The sequence below is a fragment of the Colobus angolensis genome, unplaced genomic scaffold (genome assembly GCF_000951035.1).
Source record: "Colobus angolensis palliatus isolate OR3802 unplaced genomic scaffold, Cang.pa_1.0 Scaffold328, whole genome shotgun sequence".
In the NCBI taxonomy this organism is placed as follows: domain Eukaryota; kingdom Metazoa; phylum Chordata; class Mammalia; order Primates; family Cercopithecidae; genus Colobus; species Colobus angolensis.
Window position 1 is genome coordinate 554,835 of NW_012116577.1, and position 21,915 is coordinate 576,749.

The following is a 21,915-nucleotide window of genomic DNA, read 5'->3' on the forward strand; positions in this document are numbered from 1 at the left end:
AGCTAATTTTTGTATTTTTAGTAGAGACAGGGTTTCACCATGTTGACCAGGCTGGTCTCAAACACCTGACTTCAGGTGATCTACCAGCCTTGGCCTCCCAAAGTGCTGGGATTCCGGGCATGAGGCACGACACTGGCCTCATAACACCTTTAACAGAATGCTTTGTCAATCTGAACGATCTAAAACAAGATTTAATTATGATTTTAACTGGTACTATTTAATAATGGGTCCCTATATCTTTGTGTATGTTTATTAGCCATATATGTATGTCTTCATTGCAATTGTCTATTCATATTTTTGATCTTTTATATAAACACTTAAAACAATTATTGTAGAAATAGTTTACAAATATATTACTAATATTAATCATTTATTATATAAACAGATTTTTCACTCAGAGTATAAAAAAAAAAAAAAAGAAATTCAATTGCTTCCCATAAACATATTTAGGCTCCTGGAATTTATATTAGTGCTAAAACAATCTCTATTACATTCTTTGTTATTTTGGACCTAGAGGACTGATTCCCTTGTAGGCACCACATTTTGATTTATTCTTCAAGGAAAAGATGGTATGGTGGAGAGTGAGGGGACAGAAAGTGAACTGGGAAAATTCATCTGTTTTCTTTAGTTAGCAGTTACTTTTTTCCCCCTTACTATAAGTTGCTAAGATGTAATTATTTAAATATTTTTCCGTTATGTACTTTTTGGTAAATGCACATGTTTGCAAAACCTTCTATATGTCCTTCTCTGCATCCTTGCTCTTGTATGAATCTTTAGCTATCTGGTATATTTTTAAACCATTTTATAGTTTTATGCTTTTGGGTAGTTTTATGCCTTAGGAGGTGTTCATGCATTTGAACCAAAACTGTGTATTTAATGGCCACTCTCTGCTACCTCTGCTCAATACACTGGTGAAAAGGCCTCCATCCTCAAGGTGCTCTTGTGCCAAAGGGGAGACAGAGAAATGACAAGGAAAACCGAATACAAAAGGGATTCTTGTGTGCTGTGGAAAAAATAAAATAAGGAAATATGATAGAATGTGGCGAGGGATGAGGGACGCTTCTAGTAAGGGAGGCTGAGGGGGGCATCTATAATATTAAGGCAACATTTGAACTGAGAATTGAATGGTGATAAATTAGCCATTCAAAGATGTGAGGGAAGCATTCAAGGAAAGGTAGGCAGGGATTGTTTGGGGCCATATTGGTTGTGACAAATAATTTGGATTTAACTCTGAGTGGAAATGATTAATTATTAGATAGTTTTAGAATGGTGGTAACATGACTTGATTCGCTTTCTAAAGAAATTGCTAACACTATGGAAAGAATCCATCATATCAGTGTGCTAGGAATGAAATCAGGGTTTAGATTAAATAGAAGGCTATGATGGAAATCAAGGAAAGTGATATGATGGGTCTGGATTTGCACAGTGTCTTGTACACAGTAGGCACTCCGTGAGTTCTAAAGGTATTGCTCATTCTCAGTACACTTAGTTTTATGTGAATTTGTGTGTGTGTGTGTGTGTGTGTGTGTGTGTGCATGTGTCTGTCTCTGTGTATGAACAAGATTTTATTCAAGGTTGAGCCACATAACTATATGATTTTATGTCTGACACAGGGTAGAACATGGAGATTTAGACTTTTGTGATGGAAATGAAAATGTTTGTCCTTGACTCTTGCCCCTTCTCTCTACCACCACCTGTGCTTCCATCTTCTACTTGCATTCCTCCCATTTATACTTGTACTCCCTAATAGTATCCTTGTACCACACTCTTACTTTCAGCCAACCATCCATAAACTAGGAGGTGGTACTGACAACTTCATCCTCATTGTGTTCCTGGCTTCCCCAGAACTGAGATGCAGAGTATCAGGAATGGCATGATGGGACAAGGAAAGTGGGCAGAAATTGAAGGCAACAATAGGCTTTGCCACATTTGGCAAGAAAGAAAGACACTAAGTTCAGTGTTGAACTATTATTGTTACCATGGGTGAAGTTAGGAAGAGAAGTGAGGGTGACAAAAGTTGAAGCATCTGCAGCTTAGAAGAGTCTAAGGCCAGAGTTCCTAGACCAGAGCTTGAGGTGAGAACTACTACTCAAGTAATTTATTATGGAGTGCTCTCAGGAGAAGGGAAGTAAGGGAAGCAGGATGGGGCAGGGGAATCAAGTTCAGTATAAACTGGCTTTGACCTAATCTCATGCAGAAGCTCTGGAGCACAGACTGAAACACAAAGTTAGTTCCCTGTGAGGCAAGAAGGCTGCCTTTGTTACTCCCTTTCTAGTTAGTCATTGGCTAAGGTTTGTGGTGACCAGCCAACATGCAGACCCTGTGGTGGAGTGGGTACAATGGCAGGTATCTTATTCTTCTCAGGCTTCCATAGCAAGATACCATAGACTGAGTGGCTTAAACAAGAGAAGTTTATTTCTAACAGTTCTGGAGGCAGGGAAGTCTAAGATCAAGGTGTTTGTAAGGTGGGTTTTGTTCTGAAGCCTCTTTTCTTGGCTTCTAGGTGACCACCATACTGCTGTGTGCTCACATGAGCTCTTCTTTATGTGGGTGCAGAAAAAGAGACCACAAATTCTCTGGTGTCTCTTCTTATAAGGGCACTAATCCCATTGGATCAGCACCCCATCCTCATGACCTCATCAAATCCTAATTACCTCCCAAGGGCCCTATATGCAAATACCATCACAATGAGGGTTGGGACTTCGACATACAAATTAGAAGGGCACAAAACATTCAGTCCATAACAACAAGTAAGAGGATTCTCTGTGGGGCACTAACTTCTGCTATAGGTAGTGAGGGTTAGGAGAGATGGCATTCATTGCATCCAGGGAAAATCTAGATGGAATTGGAAAATGGACAAAGGAGAGATTTGGTAGGATTCAACTTTCACATTCAACATTCACAGCTGAGCCAAAGTAGAGAGCTGAATATGTTAAATCAAGTCAGGGGTGACTGACTTACATGAAAAATATGCTTGTTACATCATTTTATCCTGAAATTATTTAAATATTTAGGATACTAAAAGAGTTCCAGCTTCTAAATCAGGTACACAGCTACAGTTATTGAGGAAATGTTCTGAGAAATAATAAAAATAAATCTATCACTTCACTGGTTGACTTTAATAATAGCACAATCAGGATTTTTATTGAACGCTGGATGGCAACATTCTTTTATGTACTTTGCTTCATCAAAGAATGTCAGATCTGCAGGCATATGCTTACATGGCTTCCAGAGCCATGGCACTGAGTATTTAAAAAATGAGAAAAGAATGTCAATAAATATTTTGCCTTTAAAGATTTTGTTCTCTAGAGCAGTGGTCCACAACCTTTTTAACACCAGGGACCAGTTTCATGGGGCGAAGGGGAGATAGTTTGGGGATGAAACTGTTCCACTTCAGATCATTAGACATTGGTTAGATTCTCATAAGGAGCGCACAACCTAGATCCCCTGCTGGGCAGTTCACAATAGGGTTTGAGCTTCTATGACAATCTAATGCCACTGCTGATCTGACAGGAGATGAGGCTCAGGCAGTAATGCTCGCTTGCCTACAGCTCACCTCCTGTGTGGCCCAATTCCTTGCCAGCCATGGACTGGTACTGGTCTGCAGCCCAGGGGGTTGGGGACTCCTGCTCTAGACAGAACATACATGGTATATATATATATACCCACACCCACCGTACACCCACACATACACACACCCACACACATATGTGCACTTACATGTATGCCTGTAAACACATGCACATACCATCTAATTCCTTTTGTAAGTTTTTGTAGTGTGAACAATTATGCATAGAAAGGGTGTATCTAGTATGTAGACATACAGCTCAATACAATGTCCTGCCACTTGACAAACCAGCCTATTGGCAATACCTATAAAATAAACTATTTTGTTTAAAATAAGAAAAAGTAGGATTTAGGTAAATATTGGCTCTCTGTAGTAATATACTGCATACCGTGGAATCACATCTTAAAAATGATTTATGTTCTAAAGTCAGTGCAAATGGTGACAATTGAGTGTGATCAAAATTTCTTCTCAAAGTCCCACAAATCTCTCATAGGTTGTAATATTTTACCAACATTGCCAGTTTTGTTTTGTTTTCTTCCCCCAGCAATAGGACAGATCACTGTTTCTTTCACTGATTGAGGGGACATGAGGTATGAAATCGTGTGCACTCAAATTCTGAGAACACATTTATACAGTGAAATACCCCACCAGATGCCAAGGAAACTGATACTGAGTGAAAGCATGGAGATGCATTTGTTCCCCTTCATCCTCGCCATGGGAGCATGCATTCATTGAGTGGATGCATTGTGGTAGAATTGCCTGTGTTATTTAAGTTGTTCTCTCTCCCTTTTTCCTTTTCTCTAGCTCTCTCCTACTATCTCATTCTCTCATGTTTGCTGAACATGTATAGTAAGGTATTGTAATTTCAAATACATTGCAATTCTGTGGTATATGGCATCCTCTTTATTTACATCCTTATTTATATGCATGCTTATATATTCTTTGCTGAAGTCACACAGCTACATATCTATGTGTGTACTGTTTGATTCTTAGAAGAGTTTGTTAGGAGCATGAGTTTCATCTCTGATTGCACCATGTTATACTGTTGTGTTCTTGGCCCATCTGGTTGCAAAAGAAAACCATACAAACAGATGTAGAAACCAGTTTCCTCCTCTGGAAAACAATTGAAAAGCTACAAGCCCATCAAATGCTGAGAACTGTCTAGCTATGGCATGGTACAGTAGCCATCATTAAGGTTTTTATCTTAAGATTGATACAGACACAGGTTAATTTATCAGTTCTGTTTTTGTTTTAGCTTGGAATAACTGTTTATTTAGATGATTACTTTGTTCATCGTTATGTTTATTTTCTAATAGTTCTATTTTGTAATCTCACATACCACCTAGCTACCATGGCCTGACTTCAGTGAAAGTATTTTCCCAGCAGAGATTCGGTGAAATCATTCTCTGAGAATTTTAGTGAATAAACTATACTTAATGTTAAACCACAATTGGTTATGTGTATTTCCTGCCAAAACTAAAAAGTATAAATTCTCAATAATTTTTTCATAAGGGCAGTTTCAGGTTCTTTCAAGTGTAATGATTTTGACATTGTGTTTAAGAACAATTTTCATGCTAATTGAAGTCTCCTGTGTCAAAGGAAAAAAGTCAAGTTCTTAATGTACACAGTTTTCTTTAAGGCTTTAAATGCAATGAAAAAGAACCCTCTAGAATATTCTTTGTAGAGATTCTGTTGTGATTATTGCAGAGCTCCATCTGTAGATTCAACAGGTTTATTGAGTACCAGGTAAGCACTATTAAAGGCACTGGGTATACTTAGTAAGGAAAGCCATGTCCTTGACTTCATGAAGCTTATGATCTCCTGGTGGGGCAATAGACAATAAAGAGCTAAAGAAATAGCAATTTAGAGAAGTGCCAGGGAGACAAAGGACACAGTTCAGTGACAGAGAATAAAAAGAGGTGACCTAATTCACAGGGTGATTAGTGAAGGTTTTTTGGAAGACACAGATTTGAAGCCAAAACTTAAATAAAAAGGAGTTGAGCATGAAAACAGCTCAAGGCAGAGTTTTCTGGGTAGAAAGCAGCAAGGCATAGAGGAGCTTGGGTGTTTCCAGAACTGAAAGGAGATAAGAGTGGTTAAGTATGCATGTGTATGGTATTGGGAGGGATGGGGAGAAGGTGGCGTGAGATTAGGTTAGAGAGGTAAACAGGTGCCAGATGATTCAGAGCCTTATTGGCCATGGTAAGACTCTGGATTTTGAAATAAGTACAGTGGGAAGCCAACAGCATTTTCAAATGTTGAGAGTCCTTATCTGATTTGAATTTTTAAAAGCTCACTTTGGCTGCGTTTTGGAGAATGAAGTATGTGTGAGCATGTACCTGTGTGTTTGTGTTTATGGCTAAAAATGGAAGCAGTGAGACTCCTCGGAAGGCTATTAGAATCATCTCCTCAAAAGATAATAGTGGACTGCACCATAAGGTGGCAATAGAGATGAAGCCAAAGGGATGGATTTGAACTATTTTTAGAGGCATTCTGAATTTACTGATTGATTTGATATCCAGGGTGAGGAAGAGTTAGGAGTCAAATGATCAGTTTTCTATATACTTATCTTTGAAACTGGGTGTATCATGGTGTCATTTACTACGGTCAGGTTTGGGGGAAGATCACATTTCAGAGGGAGATCGTGTTCACTTTTAGATACTTAGCATGAAACCTATTGTAAAATTGATTACTTCATCAAACATTGATTGAGCTTCACTGCATGCCAGACATTCTACTGAGTAGTAAGGATATCTGATGTCCCTACCCTTACAGAATTACAGAGATGATAGATTTCAGAGTGCTAGAAGAGACCATAGTTGGAAATAATCCAGTCCAGCATCCTCATTTTAAAGATGAAGTATAGAATTTTAATCATTTTATTTTTCCAGAAATATTAAGACCTCTATACAAATTGTGGTTATTTTAGTAAAACTTAATTTTCCTCATCCAACAATAGTTGTGGCATTTTTTTTCCCTTAGGAGTATAAGTCTGTTTTCATTTCTGTTTTAATGAATTGTTACAATTAGTCTTCAATTAGCATTAGTAAAGCACTTTCTGATGCATTCTAAAATCATAAAAGTATAGACATTATAGTCAGTTCAGTGGGCAATATTGTCATTGACTTCGGTCAGATTTATAAACAATATATGCAGAAGGAATCAGAAACCATGTTCTAGTGTACACACATTTCTCACTAAGGCATTAATGTACACAAAAGGGAAATTAGCTACTTGTATTTTTTATATTATCAATGGTAGATTGCTAATAACCTTGAAGCACTTTAGAGGGAATTTTTCAAATTTAATAGAAAGCATGAATTGGAGAGGAAAGAAAAACATACATAAGGGCCCTAAATAATTTGTTGTGCAATGAATTCTAGATTTGTGTGTGCATGTTTGTGGGGTGTGTGTGTGTGTTGGAATGTTTGTTTTAAGGTCCCATTTAACTTTATAAATTAAGGTGTTTGGTCAAAGAATAATTAGGCAGTGATGAAACAGCAAGTTGTGTAGATTTAAACAGTTTAAATACCAGGAGACGAAAAAGATTATTTAGGGTGGTCTAAGTAAGCATACTTACTATCTAAATTATCTTACAGCATTAATTGTTCATTTAGAATGGAGTTCTTGGCTCGTCATAGTAGGTCAGGTACTGTGAAGGAAAGGAGACGAAAGTTCCTGCCCTGCGGGCATAGCAAATTGGAAGCATCAGGTATGATCCAGTCTGCACCCACACGGGCACACACCTGATGGAAGAATGTTTTCTCCAATAAGTGGTTATGGTCACGGAATGCCCCATAGGGCAAAGGAGGTGTCCAGATGTATTGTAGAGACAGGGGCCTGTTTTTTTAAGAAAGGAAAAAAGTGCATATTGAATGAGACAGACAATAGTCAAGTGACTTCCTTGAAGTTTAAAAGTAGTTTAAGAGGTGAAGATTAAGGTAAGGATAGTGATAGATTGAAATATATGCCAATGAAAGAGGCAAATCTTCTGCAAAGATGGTTGAAGTTTTTAAAATAAGTAATTAGAACGAAGGTTCTGCTTCATCCCTGCAACAGGAATGGCAGGACTAAATTGAGAGAACTTGAATCACAATAATGGAAGATTTGACCCTGAGACTTCAAGGAAGAAACATAAATGACCAAGGACTGACAATGGAAACTTCATGGAATTTATAAGTAGAATTGTATACATGCAAATTGATTAAAAAATTAGTGGTGAATATAAAGACTGGACAGAAAGACAGCTTGTCTTCCAGAATTGATCAGAAATGATAAAACAGGGACTTTGTTTATATGCCTGGACAGGAATAATCTATGTTTTATCAGATAATCAATATCTTTATAACCTCATCAGAGACACAAGAGATAGAGAGGGCTTCCCAATTCCTGAACAAATGTTTAGAAATAAACATTAGCAAGGATTTGGAAGAAGCTTTTGGGACAGGAAATTCTCTTTTAACCACTTGTGCCTGGCTCCCACAGAATGTCCACCTTCTCTATTTTTACTGGAGCAGTTTTAGCATCTCACCTGTTGGTTAATATTTTTCCAATGAAGAACTCATTTTCTTGCTTATGTATAGGTAGTGTGGCCTTACACTACTTCACACATAACCTTAAAATATTCCTCATCATGTCATGTACTGGCACACACCACAGACTCCTGAAGCTTGAGAATGGCTGTAGGAGAAAGGAAAAAACTATAGGAAAAACTAGCAAAAGCAGGTATTTTTTTTTTTTTTTTTTTTTGGTTTTCTCTTAAACTTTTTCAGCTATATGAATCCCTGACCAGCCAAAGAAATTGTCGAGGGAATAATCTGGGAAACAGGGGGTAGAAACATCTTGAGATAAGTTCCCCTATGTAAGACAAATGTCTTCCATTAAGGTTTTCTAAATAGTCTCTTGAAATGGGGACACATATCATGCTAGCTCTTGCTCAGGTAAACCTAGGCCTGCAGGGGCCTGCCCTAGGCTGTGCCCAACAGACACAGAGGCCATAATCTTGAGAGTTATGTTTTAGTTTGTTTTTAGAAATTCCTTCTTCACACATTACCTCTAGAACTTTCTCATTTTTCAGTTCTTCTTAGGTTGTTTTTAGAAATTCCTTCTTCATACATTACCTCTAGAACTTTCTCATTGTTCAGTTCTTCTTAGGTTGTTTTTAGAAATTCCTTATTCACACATTACCTCTAGAACTTTCTCATTGTTCAGTTCTTCTTAGGTTGTTTTTAGAAATTCCTTCTTCACACATACCTCTAGAACTTTCTCATTGTTCAGTTCTACTTAGGGACAAAGAGCACCACTCAGCTGCTGAATTCATTTAAGAAGGCAGGACGGCAAAACAAGCTCTCTGCATGTTTCCTCTGTGCATATTGTTGCCAGGTCTGTGGTTTGTGTCTAGAAATTTGGCCAACGAGTTGAGGAACATTTTTCACCCCTTTTCCCTCTCCCTTCCCCTTCCCCTTTCCTTCCCTTCACTTCCCTTGCTCTCTCTCTCTCTTTCTCTCCCTCTTTCTTTCTCTCTTTCCTTCTCTCTTTCTCTCTTTCTTTTCTTTTCTTTCTTTCTCTCCTCTCCCTCTCTTTCTTTTCTTTCCTCTCTCCTCTCCCTCTCTTTCTTTTTCTTTCTTTCTTTCTTTTTTTTTTTTTTCTGGAGAAGAGTGGTTTAAAAGGGAGTTGAATACAATGGAGCACCTCATTATTTTCCTTTCTTTTTGTTTGCTAACTAGGAAAGTCCATCAGCTTGATAATGGAGGAGAACAATGACTCCACGGAGAACCCCCAACAAGGCCAAGGGCGGCAGAATGCCATCAAGTGTGGGTGGCTGAGGAAGCAAGGAGGCTTTGTCAAGACTTGGCATACTCGCTGGTTTGTGCTCAAGGGGGATCAGCTCTACTATTTCAAAGATGAAGATGAAACCAAACCCTTGGTGAGTAGGAGAAAATGTAAAGCATTAAGGGCCCAAGAAAGCCAAGAAATAGAGGGATTTGCTGGAAACTGATTGGGACTGAGACCACCCAAAGTTCCCTGGTCTCCTTCAGTTCATTGTCATCTTTCACCCTTTTACCCACTGTTTGCTTTGAGTTGGAGATAATAAATTTGCTAATTGAGGTCAAGAGGCAAATTATACTTATCTAATATTAATTTCAGTTTTTACTAAGCCAGAGGAGAATGTCTCAGTTCCTCTGGCAAACTTAGTTCATGAGAAAATTTTAATAGACATCTGCTAAAAGATATATTGTAGCCAAAACATCTTTCTTTTTCTCAGGAGTAAATGGAAAGCACAGATTTGAAGGAAGAACTGTAGGCACAACTTTCAGTAATTTCTGAGACATTTTCAGTATCAATTCTCAGAGGCTTTCCTCCATACTTTAACTTACATACAATATGGATGTGGTGCTAAACCAAATGACATTGATACATTCAGCCAGCATACATAATGTACCCATTCCTCTGTGAATAGTCTCTCTGTTGCTCTGTAATTCCTTAGTGTTTCTTTATTTGCTTATTTACTTATTTTCTCAACCATAAGTCTCAAGACTGCAATGAGAGAGAAGAATCATCTTCACCTGCATTTCTGCAGTTGCAACAGTTTTCTCAGATTGATCATGGCTTATCAGTTGATGAGAGGATGTGCAAACTGAGGCATCACTTCTGTGTGTTTTTCATCTACATCTATAGGATACATACATGAGAGAAGAAACATTTTATATTCGTTTATATAAACAACCCTAACAGTATGTTCTTGAGGCTATTTCCTCTTGTGTTAAAGTTAAGAAACTTAATTAGGAATTTGGACCAGGTCTCTGCTTTAGTATTTTACATTCCTAAGGCATTATAATTTCACAATGTTCTCATTCCTCTAATTGAATTCCCTAAAAATAGCAATAAAAATACATGCTACAAACCTTGGTCATTTTTTTGAAATTGCTACTACTTTTTAGGCATTTGCCAGGGCTGGACATCAGCCAAAAAATTTACATATATTATCTGATGAAATATATAAAATAATCCTATGAGGTAGGTATTATTAACCCTAATTATGCATGAACACCAAGGTTTATGTGTAATGCAGATTACCCAAAGTTAAACAGTCTTTTAATGATTTGTCTCAAGTCTGAGTTCATATGGCTTTAGCCCAAGACATTATACGTAAATTTAGAAGGTCCCATATTGGTATCATGACAGTTATAGTACTTTCCGTATCTGTTATTTTATTTGTTATTGCAAACCAGTGGGGAATATGGGGACTACTTTTACAGAGGAGGAAACTGTGACTTAGAGATATGAAGTGATGTAATCAAGATCATATAATCATTCAAAGATCAGAAGCAAATTAATGGAGTCTTCTGTCTCCTATCTTACCCTCCATGGTTCTTTTCTAATTGCACCTTGTTTCATAATTATCTAATAATCAGATTAAGGTATTATCTTGAATATAAAATTATTTTTACCAAACTCAGAGAAAGGAATCAGGTTAATGTGAAAAGACGGAATTTAAGGGGTCCAATGTGGGGACTTCGTTATGGAGGATCACAGTGAATACTATCTGTGAGAAAATACATAGAGGGCCATATCCCAGGCAATATGATAATATCCTTTTTGAACAATTTAGGGCAGAATTCCTCAAATTAGAGTTCATGTGCACGTTCTCTGACATTTGCACATTCTCAAATTTGAGAAACACGGACCACAGGCTTGGATCCACTGTATCTTCATGACTAGCAGGCACTCTGGTGGTTATATTGATTAAAAATTGGAAATATAAATTTTGTAATGTAAAAACTCCAGATTAATTCAAATAAAAATCTACTCAAAATGAAAATTACTTAATTCATAGTATTTCCAAGATAAATAGTATTTTTATATTAGCATGTTCCTAGTATTATTAGTATTTGTGGACTTACTATAACTAAAATTAACAAAATAGACTTGTATTGACCAAAAAGTACTAATTCTTTTACAAACCAAATGTAGACCATCACCATCCCCCCTAAAAAATGTTTTTAAGTTTTTCATTCTATGTATTATTTGTTAAAGATTTGTGATTAATAAAGCAGTTAAAGTGTAGGATAAATAACTTTATTCTTTTATCTTTCTTTTCTTTCTTTTTATTTTTCTTTTTTCTTTTGAGATGGAGTCTCACTCTGTAGCTCAGCCTGGTGTATGGTGGTGCGATCTCAGCTCACTGCAACCTCCACCTCCTGGGTTTAAGTGATTCTCCTGTCTCAGGCCCCCAAGTAGTTGGGACTACATGAGTGCGCCACCATACCTGGCTAATTTTTTGTATTTTTAGTAGAGACAGGGATTTCACCATGTTGGCCATGCTGGTCTTGAACTCCTGACCTCAGATGATCTACCCACCTCAGCCTCCCAAAGTGCTAGGATTACAGGCGTGAGTCACTGCGCCCAGCCTTGGGATAAATAACTTTGAATTATCTTTTTAAACTAACTTTCATACAATTCAAGCACTGATAATTTTAACACTGAACTTTTTAATGTTTTGCCCTGATGTTTAAACACACACATACAAATTCAGCTTAAGAACTGACAATTTCTGTATCAGAGGGAATGTTTGTAATATGCAAGCATTCTATATTGTTCTATGAATGGGCTAATTTCTTCCCTTAAAATAGACCAAGTAAGAGTAGATGCCTGGTACATGGTAACTGTTAATAGCATATTTTTAAATGAGTTAATGCGTCAATGGAATGTATCTAGAGCCATGCAGCAGCAGGGCCGGGACCAAGGTACTGTGAGTAATACTGTTTTCAACTCCATCTATCAAAATCATACTATTTAAAACAACAAAGTTTAAGCCACATTAAATAAGCCCTGCAGTGATTTTTGTAGAATATATTTTAAAGAATCAGAACATCTAAATGGAGAATAATTGAGCACCTTGAAAAATGTTGAAAGTGGAAAAAAATTTGTCCTAAGACCTGTCATTCTGTAGTTGTGTGTTTATGATTGAATGTATATGGTTGTGTGTGTATCTGTGTGTAATAGCCAAAAGAACGTTGTTAATGAGTGATAGATGAAGAACTAGGAGTCATTTTCTTGCTCCTAGATGCAGTGCTCCTTCTGCTTCGTCCTTGCCTTCTCATTAGTCCTCAACTTTTCTTTACCTTTGATTTTAGTCAGAGATATTTCTTGTTTTCTTCTTTTCACTTCAATGCTTCCAACATAAGAATGCCCTTGGCCTTCATGTATTTTGATGAGGGCTATTTCAATAATATGGAGAAAATATCATGAGTAAAATTTCAAAAATTCATCCTTTTAAACATTCCTAACCAGCTGAAAAGATTCAATAAACTTAACTTGCTTTTTGTTTTTTTACTTTCTTAGAAGGCACTTCTCAAATGAGAGTAAAAAACCCTTGAAATTTATGTCCTTCTTGTCCTTGGTTAAAGTTCTCAATTTATTACAGTAAATTTTCACTGAGTTATTTTACTCAATAAAAAGAGTCAAATCAAACTCCATCATTATCCTTATTATGAAAAACTGTTCATCTGCTGAGGGAAAGCAAAATTATAATCATAACAGGCTACCCTGAAAATGCTGAATGCTATGAATACATAGGTACAATTAGTAGCAAGGAGTGAGTGAGGACTGTCTAGAGGGCTTGGGAAAGGCTGCATAAGGCAAGAGGTGACCCTAACCTGGGATTTTGAAGGTCGATGTGAGTTTTGCAGGTAGATAAATTAGGGAAAGGAATTCAGAGCAGAGGAAAGACATGGAGGAAAGAAAATAGATATCTATAAATAGCTCCATATTGCAAGGGTGAATATACGGCAAGAATGTAGTTAGAAAGAAACGGGGGACCCCAATGGAAAAGGGATTCCTTAGTAGGCAATGAGAAGCTATTTCCAGAGCACCTGTGATACTCAAACTACACAACTATGTTAATCTCAGAAAGGAATCATGACAGTTGTTTCCTAATACATTGAAAACTTAAGTTAATAAATAAGAGTTTCTCAATTAGATTTTCCTTACATCTCTGTCTTCAATTTTTATTGTTATGAGAACACACTATATCTGATTTAGTGCATTATGTACTTAAATATTTGAACTTACTATGAATGTTTTATGTTCTTATTCAACTTGCACTTTGCCTTCCAAATATTCAACAACCTGCACAAATTTGAGAACTTAGAAAGTTTCACTGTCACTTGTCTTATATTTTCTTTTTGAGTAAAAGGCAAAGGTACCTCAAGGCTATCCTCTCTCTGGAGACAGCACCTGATTTGTAAACAGTGACTTTCCAGCACTTAGCCAACAATACCTGGCAATATATGAGAGACTTATCTTATAATATAGCTATTTAACATTTAATATAAATCAAACTAAACATCCTCAGTATCCTGTAATTTTTTAATAGGATAAAAGCAACTTTATAGTTCAAAACTGTCTCCAGAATCCATTATCTATAATTATTTGCACTTATGCAGATTTTATTCAGAGCATATTTTAAAAATAAAGTTGATTTTGATTGTTTCTATAAAAACAAACAGGAAGGTGATGCATGTAGACCATTTTTGAAAGTACATTAATACATCTGTAATTCTTGTCACTCACAGGCCACTACTATAAACATTTTATAGTGCTGAATTTTTCCAGTTTTTTAAGTAATATGTTTTCTATTTTAATTTATCTTACAAATTTCACTGTATTTACATGCAGAGGAAAAACTGTAAAATCATACTGTACAGAAGAATCTATAAAAATGAATCTTCCCCCTACACCGCATACCCCCAAGGACTTTGGATATCTATTAGAAAGGGCTTAAAACACATTTGAACTGAATTCATGACAATATCTGTTCTTGCATGCTTCATTAATCATGACAAATGACCATGGCCTTGTCAATACAATAACATGGGGGGAGCAGCCGAGTCAGAGATGAAGTATGATTATAGTTATCTTAAAAATAACGAAATCGTGCAGGTTTTGTTAAGTGAATCCAGTGATACATTTTCCTAATGACTTTTTTATTTGCCTATTAAATAGAAGTAAAATGCCTATTTTACTTCTATTATGTAGCGTATTACTACTTAAATAAAAGCTAAGGCTCAAGCTTGACCATACTAGAGAAAGCCTCTGACATAGGCTTGTGCTAGAGTTTGACACAGCAGGGCATCGATTTTCAGAAGCCAATCTGAAACTCCTGATAAAATGACTAAAATCCAAACAGGCACCAACCCAATTAATCTGGTCTAGACTTTCTACAACAGATATTGATCCACTTATGTGGGGAAGGTTTTTTCTGTACATGATGAAGATGACACTGTATTAGATCACAATGGATTTTCTTAACTTAGAGAACAAAGTGATTTAGAGTGAATTATAACCTGAAGGTGGACCTCTAAATGTGCAAGGATTGACTGCTGATTTAAGAGTAAGCTCTCATTTTATATATTTAATCAAACTCGTGTGTTAATGAAATCTAGAAATCTCTAAGGCAATTGCTGTCCTGTTAACATTTATGGAGCCAAAGCCTCGATGAAGTATTTAAAATAATACTAGAAGCATTGAAACTTAGATATCATCTTTAAATCTCAAACTAACTTTCTGGGTAGCATCTGAGTCTTTTGGTGTTTAAAATGACACTAAGATGGTACTATGCATCATCATAAATTCTTAAGAACTCTTAGCGCTTTCCTAGAAATTATTATATAAAGCAAAAGTATTATTTATATAAAATATTATTTTATTCCACTGTTATTTAAAATTGTATTGCTTTCCTCTACACAGCAATATAGGAATAACTTTTTAAAGAATAAAGACATAGAGTGCAGAGTAAAATTATTGGAATTGAATCTTAGCTCATATAGTTACTAATTTGGATACATTGGGCAAATGAATTAGCTGGTATAAGCTTCAATTTGCTAATCTGTATAATGAGATTATGATAGTAAATATCTCATAATATTATTTTGGAGATTAAATAAGACATTTTATGTATCTGATTTTGGAAAGCATTGGTACATGGTAAGCATGAAAGCAACATTAGTATTTTTATAAATTAGTATGAGAAAAATAGAATTTATTGTTTAAGATATTAATACTACTCATTCATTTGATTTATTTAACTGAACACATATTTATAAATTTCTAATGTACCTACAGGCATTATTCTAGATTCTAGGAAATATATATATATTTATATTTATAAAATATATATATTTATAATATATAATACGGAAAATACATATTTATATAAATAGATCCCTCAAAATAAGGATTTAGAAAGAACAAGCTCAGGTGAAAGTCCAAAATGATTCTAGGTAAGTAAGGAAAGTTTGCTTCAAACAACTATTTAGAAACCTAAGCTGCCAGTGATTTTGCAATTTTAACTTTTGGCTTCCAAATTCACCATGGGGATATAAAATAGAGTATTGCCTAAAAGGATCAGACGGACCAGGCATGGTAGTGGCCCTTGTCACTTCTGTTCACATTTGGTTGGTTAGATAGCACTGTGCACATGAGCACATCTAACTGCAAAGGAGGCTGGACATGGCCCCTAGATTGATCCTGGGAGCAGAGGAGCATGCGAGTGAGAACTCTCTGCTATACGTGACTAAAGTAATACCAGGCATTTGTGAAGAAGGAGTTAAATTCCAGTGGATATTAGGCATAATTATAGTTATTATACAATGTAATAAGTATTTTAATAAAGATAAAATAGGGAACCATTGGAAGTCATAGGAGGAACCCCAACCACCACTTCAAGGTTCAGAGAGAACTTCTCAAAGGAAAAATTTAACCTGAGAATTGAAGGATGGTATCTGTAGCTGCTGGAGTGGTATTTATGGCAAAGAAAAGGTGTGGGCCATGGCACTTTGGTAAATTGTTAGAAATCGATAATGGTCAAGTATTCCCATACCTAAGAAAGAGGACAAGAAGAGACAGAGATTTGGAGAAGAAAGCAGAGGCAAGTTTGTTGCAAGTTTGTTAAGAGTCCAGGAAGCAGTGGTAAATATCTTAGATTTTATCTTGAGATCTTAAATTTTCCCTACCTTTACATGCCCATTTTTCTTGGTTTATTAGACTTAAAGCTAAACAGTTAAAATAGAACTCATTCTACGTACAGTTCACTGTGAAGGGATCCAAAATGCCTGCCTATCCAAAAAGGCCTTCCATGACAGTCCTGCAACTCCTGTAATTGACTATTTTATATTATTATATAATCCCTGGAAAAATTATGAAAAGCAACTATGCCATAGATAAATACTTGACCTGCCATCATTCCACTAGCATGTAAATAGGAATTACAGGAATTGCTCCTCATGTCGCTTTTGACTGTAGGAGGAAGAGCTAAGAAAATCTGTCGCTGCTGGAGAGGGCACCTGAGATGGAAAAACACAGAGGATATCTTGTACAAAAAGAGATTGATGGGCAGAGGGATCACGGGATGTGAGACCATTTTCATGCTCATAATTTTCTCCAGAATTGATTTGTCCGGTATAGGCACTTTCCTGGGAAGCAGTTGAGTCCACTTGTTTTTTGTGCAGTTTCTGGAATCAGATTGCCTGGGTTCAGTCTAGACTCACTACTAGCTATAGGGCTTGGCTAAGTTCATAAAATTCATTATTCTCATCTGTAAAATATACATCATAAAATACCTGTCTCAGAATAGTTGCTAACAATACATGAAATAATGTTTCTAGAGTGCTTACACAGTACCTGGCCATATATAAAGCAGTTAATAAATATTAAGCTATGGATGTTACTATCATCATCATTTCTACCATCTTTGTCCATCAGGATATATTAACACAGCAGTTTAGAAGTTAAGATCTATAATATATACTTTATTAATTGTATAATGAAGGGAATAAGAGATGATCAGCCCATGTAAGATTTACAAGGAGGTGCTTTTCATTGGTCATGCTAACTTCAGAGCAGAAAATAACTTGTTTTCACTTGTCACCTATGCTGTCAAACATTGAACTTACATGGAAAGATTTCAGAACAATACTCTCCTTTGTGGTATGCATTTTCTCTTTGTTTAAATTACTTTTTTGGGCTCCTTCAGAGTTTATCAAAGTGGTTATGATGACAGCCAAGGAGACTTGAAGAATTCTGTTTGCAAAACTGGCTATCCCAGAGAGAGGCAGCACTGGTTTTCTGGTTTCTCAGCACCAATTTGAAGGGACAACTACTGGAGTTGAATCCCTTCAGTTCTATTCTCACATTCACTCTTATTAACTGAAGGCTTTTCTTTTGTGATACAGTTCAATATATAGAACCAGGTAGTCCATATTCAGACTATCTCATGAACACAAACTCAGGAAAATTTCCATTATACCAACTAGAGGAGAAGAAACTTTAGGGGAAAAAAACGAATGAGTAAAAATATAATTTGAATATTTACATTTTTGGTGTTTACAGCAATGTGTTTTAAAAACCTATTTTTTTGCCCTTGATATATTGAATATTTCATAGCCATTTGTTACTTGTTCTCTTTCAGGTATTTTTTCATTTTTTTGCTATTCAATTTTCGTGTCTTCTGTTCTTCAGCTTTATCTTGCCTAAATCCAGCTGTTTCTCTTTTTTGAGAGCTATCACCATGTGTTCATTCATTTGGTGACTATCAGTTATGAACTACGAAATTACAATTTTAGAATGTTTGGATCACTTTTTATGTACAAGGAAGCAACCAGGATACAAAAATTATTGTTCTCACTTTCTGAAATTTGGCTTTTTTTCTTTTAGCATAATGTTTTCCAGGTTCATTCATGTTTTAACATGCTATCAATACTTTATTTCTTGTTTTGTTGAAAAAATATTCCATTGTATTAATATAACACATTTTTTAATCCATTTGTCGGTTGATGGACATATGGGTTGTTTACACTTTTTAATTATTATAAATAATGCTGCTCTGAGTATTCATTTACAAGTGTTCGTGTAGCCATATGTTTTCATTTCTCTTGAGTATACACCTAGGAGTGGAGTGACTGGACCATATGGTAACTGTATGTTTAACCTTTTGAGGAACTATGCTGATGATTTTTATTCAATTTCAATCTAGTTTAAAACTCAAGCCTCAAACTTGGTTTAAATCTCATCTGTGTCCCTCCACACCCTGTGTGTATGTCTATGTGTGTGTGTGAAAGAGAAAGAGAGAGAGAAAGAGAAAGAGAGAGAGAGAGACAGAGAGAGAGACAGACAGACAGACAGACAGAGACCGAGACCGAGGCAGAGAAACTGTGGGCTGGATAATCTTTCTTTGTCTTTGAAGTCTCTGTTACTGAGAACTGGTGAGAACTGGTGAGCAAAGACAAACGAATCTCTAACAGCCCATTGATGTTGGGGGACTACATGTCCATACTGGTTGCTTCTGCCTTTCTGGCTAATTTGTTGCTGTTGATGACCATCTTGACTTCCCAGGTGCCTGATGTTAAATATGACAAAAAGAACTTATCTTGTCCTTTTTCTTCACCTTTTAGCTCTCAGAATTGGGAGTACACCCCACAGCTTCTTGCTGAACTCCCATCACCTGGGGACCCACTTTTCATTTCACTGCCATGACAAATAGAGTGTTGCAGGCCCCTCCACATGGTCCTCAAATTTTCTTTGCTCTACAAACTTTTTCCAATTCTTTTGTCTATTACTCAAGGATAAGTGCAAAGCAGCCTTAGCACGTAACAAACTGAGGCACGAACTCCCAGTCTCTCCAGTTGCCAGTGACTGCTGGAGTTTTATCTTCCTCGACTCAAGGGGGTTATGGACTCTCCTTTCAGATGTTTTGCCTGTAGCAGGAAGGGGAGGAAAGATAGTGGTTCTGGCCACAGTGATCGTATCTAACTGGGTTTGATTCTGTTCTGCTGTTCTGTTGTCTCGTAGAGGAGTAAGGCACTTAGTACCTCTTCATTTCAGCTTTTAGATTCCAGAAACCTGTCAGAGACAATAGAATAATTCCTATTTAACATCTCATTACAAAAACCTATGTTATACTCTTATATTTTTGAAATTACCTCTTATAAATCAAATGTACATACTTTTTATTCTCCCAGATAAGTGGAACTAATATTTTCTCATCAATGAATTATTCCACAATTGTAAAAATCCTTCCTGTTTCTGACTTCTTATGATTATTAACTTGAAATAAAATTCTATTCTGCTTATGAACCAGGTACCTTGCCATATACACAAATATGATTTTAATATTTTAAAATATTAAAGTACTAAAATATAGCATAATAAGCATTACATATATTTTAACTTATGATAAATTATTTCTTTTTTTTTATTATACTTTAAGTTCTAGGGTACATGTGCATAACGTGCAGGTTTGTTACATATGTATACTTGTGCCATGTTGGTGTGCTGCACCCATCAACTCGTCAGCACCCATCAATTTATCATTTATATCAGGTATAACTCCCCAATGCAATCCCTCCCCCCTCCCCCCTCCCCATGATAAGCCCCAGTGTGTGACGTTCCCCTTCCCGAGTCCAAGTGATCTCATTGTTCAGTTCCCACCTATGAGTGAGAACATGCGGTGTTTGGTTTTCTCTTCTTGTGATAGTTTGCTAAGAATGATGGTTTCCAGCTGCATCCATGTCCCTACAAAGGACGCAAACTCATCCTTTTTTATGGCTGCATAGTATTCCATGGTGTATATGTGCCACATTTTCTTAATCCAGTCTGTCACAGATGGACATTTGGGTTGATTCCAAGTCTTTGCTATTGTGAATAGTGCTGCAATAAACATACGTGTGCATGTGTCTTTGTAGTAGAATAATTTATAATCCTTTGGGTATATACCCAGTAGTGGGATGGCTGGGTCATATGGTACATCTAGTTCTAGATCCTTGAGCAATCGTCATACTGTTTTCCATAATGGTTGAACTAGTTTACAATCCCACCAACAGTGTAAAAGTGTTCCTATTTCTCCACATCCTCTCCAACACCTGTTGTTTCCTGATTTTTTAATGATGGCCATTCTAACTGGTGTGAGATGGTATCTCATTGTGGTTTTGATTTGCATTTCTCTGATGGCGAGTGATGATGAGCATTTTTTCATGTGTCTGTTGGCTGTATGAATGTCTTCTTTTGAGAAATGCCTATTCATATCCTTTCCCCACTTTGTGATGGGGTTGTTTGTTTTTTTCTTGTATATTTGTTTGAGTTCTTTGTAGATTCTGGATATTAGCCCTTTGTCAGACGAGTAGATTGCAAAAATTTTCTCCCATTCTGTAGGTTGCCTGTTCACTCTGATGGTAGTTTCTTTTGCTGTGCAGAAGCTCTTTAGTTTAATGAGATCCCATTTGTCAATTTTGGCTTTTGCTGCCGTTGCTTTTGGTGTTTTAGACATGAAGTCCTTGCCCATGCCTATGTCCTGAATGGTACTACCTAGATGTTCTTCTAGGGTTTTTATGGTATTAGGTCTAACATTTAAGTCTCTAATCCATCTTGAATTAATCTTCGTATAAGGAGTAAGGAAAGGATCCAGTTTCAGCTTTCTACTTATGGCTAGCCAATTTTCCCAGCACCATTTATTAAATAGGGAATCCTTTCCCCATTTCTTGTTTCTCTCAGGTTTATCAAAGATCAGACGGCTGTAGATGTGTGGTATTATTTCTGAGGACTCTGTTCTGTTCCATTGGTCTATAGCTCTGTTTTGGTACCAGTACCATGCTCTTTTGGTTACTGTAGCCTTGTAGTATAGTTTGAAGTCAGGTAGCGTGACGCCTCCAGCTTTGTCCTTTTGACTTAGGATTGTCTTGGCAATGCGGGCTCTTTTTTGGTTCCATATGAACTTTAAAGCGATAAATTATTTCTCTTCTGACTTATTGTTTATGTTCGTGTCATGGTGATTAGAAAAGATTAATAGAATCAATTCTATTTATTAGCAGAATCCTTAACTCATCTTTGTGAACCTGAATTTCTACTTAAGCATGTTTTTCTAGATATGGGATTACAGATGCATAAATAATATGTAATTCTTCATTCATATTTAGAAATAAAATAGTACAGATAAACTTGTTCTACTTTGTGACCAATCTTGAGAAAATTTAAGGTAAAGAATTGAATCTATGGATTAGAGCTCACTGAATTAGATATGAATTGTAAATGCCATAGTACTGGCCATCCTTGAAGGATGCACTGATTATTTGAATAAACCAGCGTAGCTCTAACTTAACTGTTTTCTTGTTTTGTTTTGTTTTGTTTTTTAACATTCATAACCTTCTCCAGGGGAGGGAGAAACTTTTTCTAGTTTATTTTTAAATGCCAATATTTAATAGTTACATTTTCTGTAGATTTTAAAGGATATTTTCTACCTGTCAATTTTTGTTTTATACATATATAAAATGCATGTGGTGGTAAATAAGCTAAAG

At 36.2% G+C, this 21,915-nt stretch overlaps 1 protein-coding gene across 2 annotated transcripts in view; it reads left to right on the plus strand.

The window, feature by feature from the left end:
* Positions 1 to 21,915, plus strand: part of ARHGAP24 (Rho GTPase activating protein 24) — a 539,142-nt gene that overhangs the window by 101,360 nt on the left and 415,867 nt on the right. For both annotated transcript variants that reach the window (XM_011951777.1, XM_011951776.1), the window contains exon 2: positions 9,295 to 9,494. In XM_011951777.1, the coding sequence (XP_011807167.1) occupies positions 9,295 to 9,494 (200 nt within the window). The remainder of the gene's footprint in view (positions 1 to 9,294; positions 9,495 to 21,915) is intronic.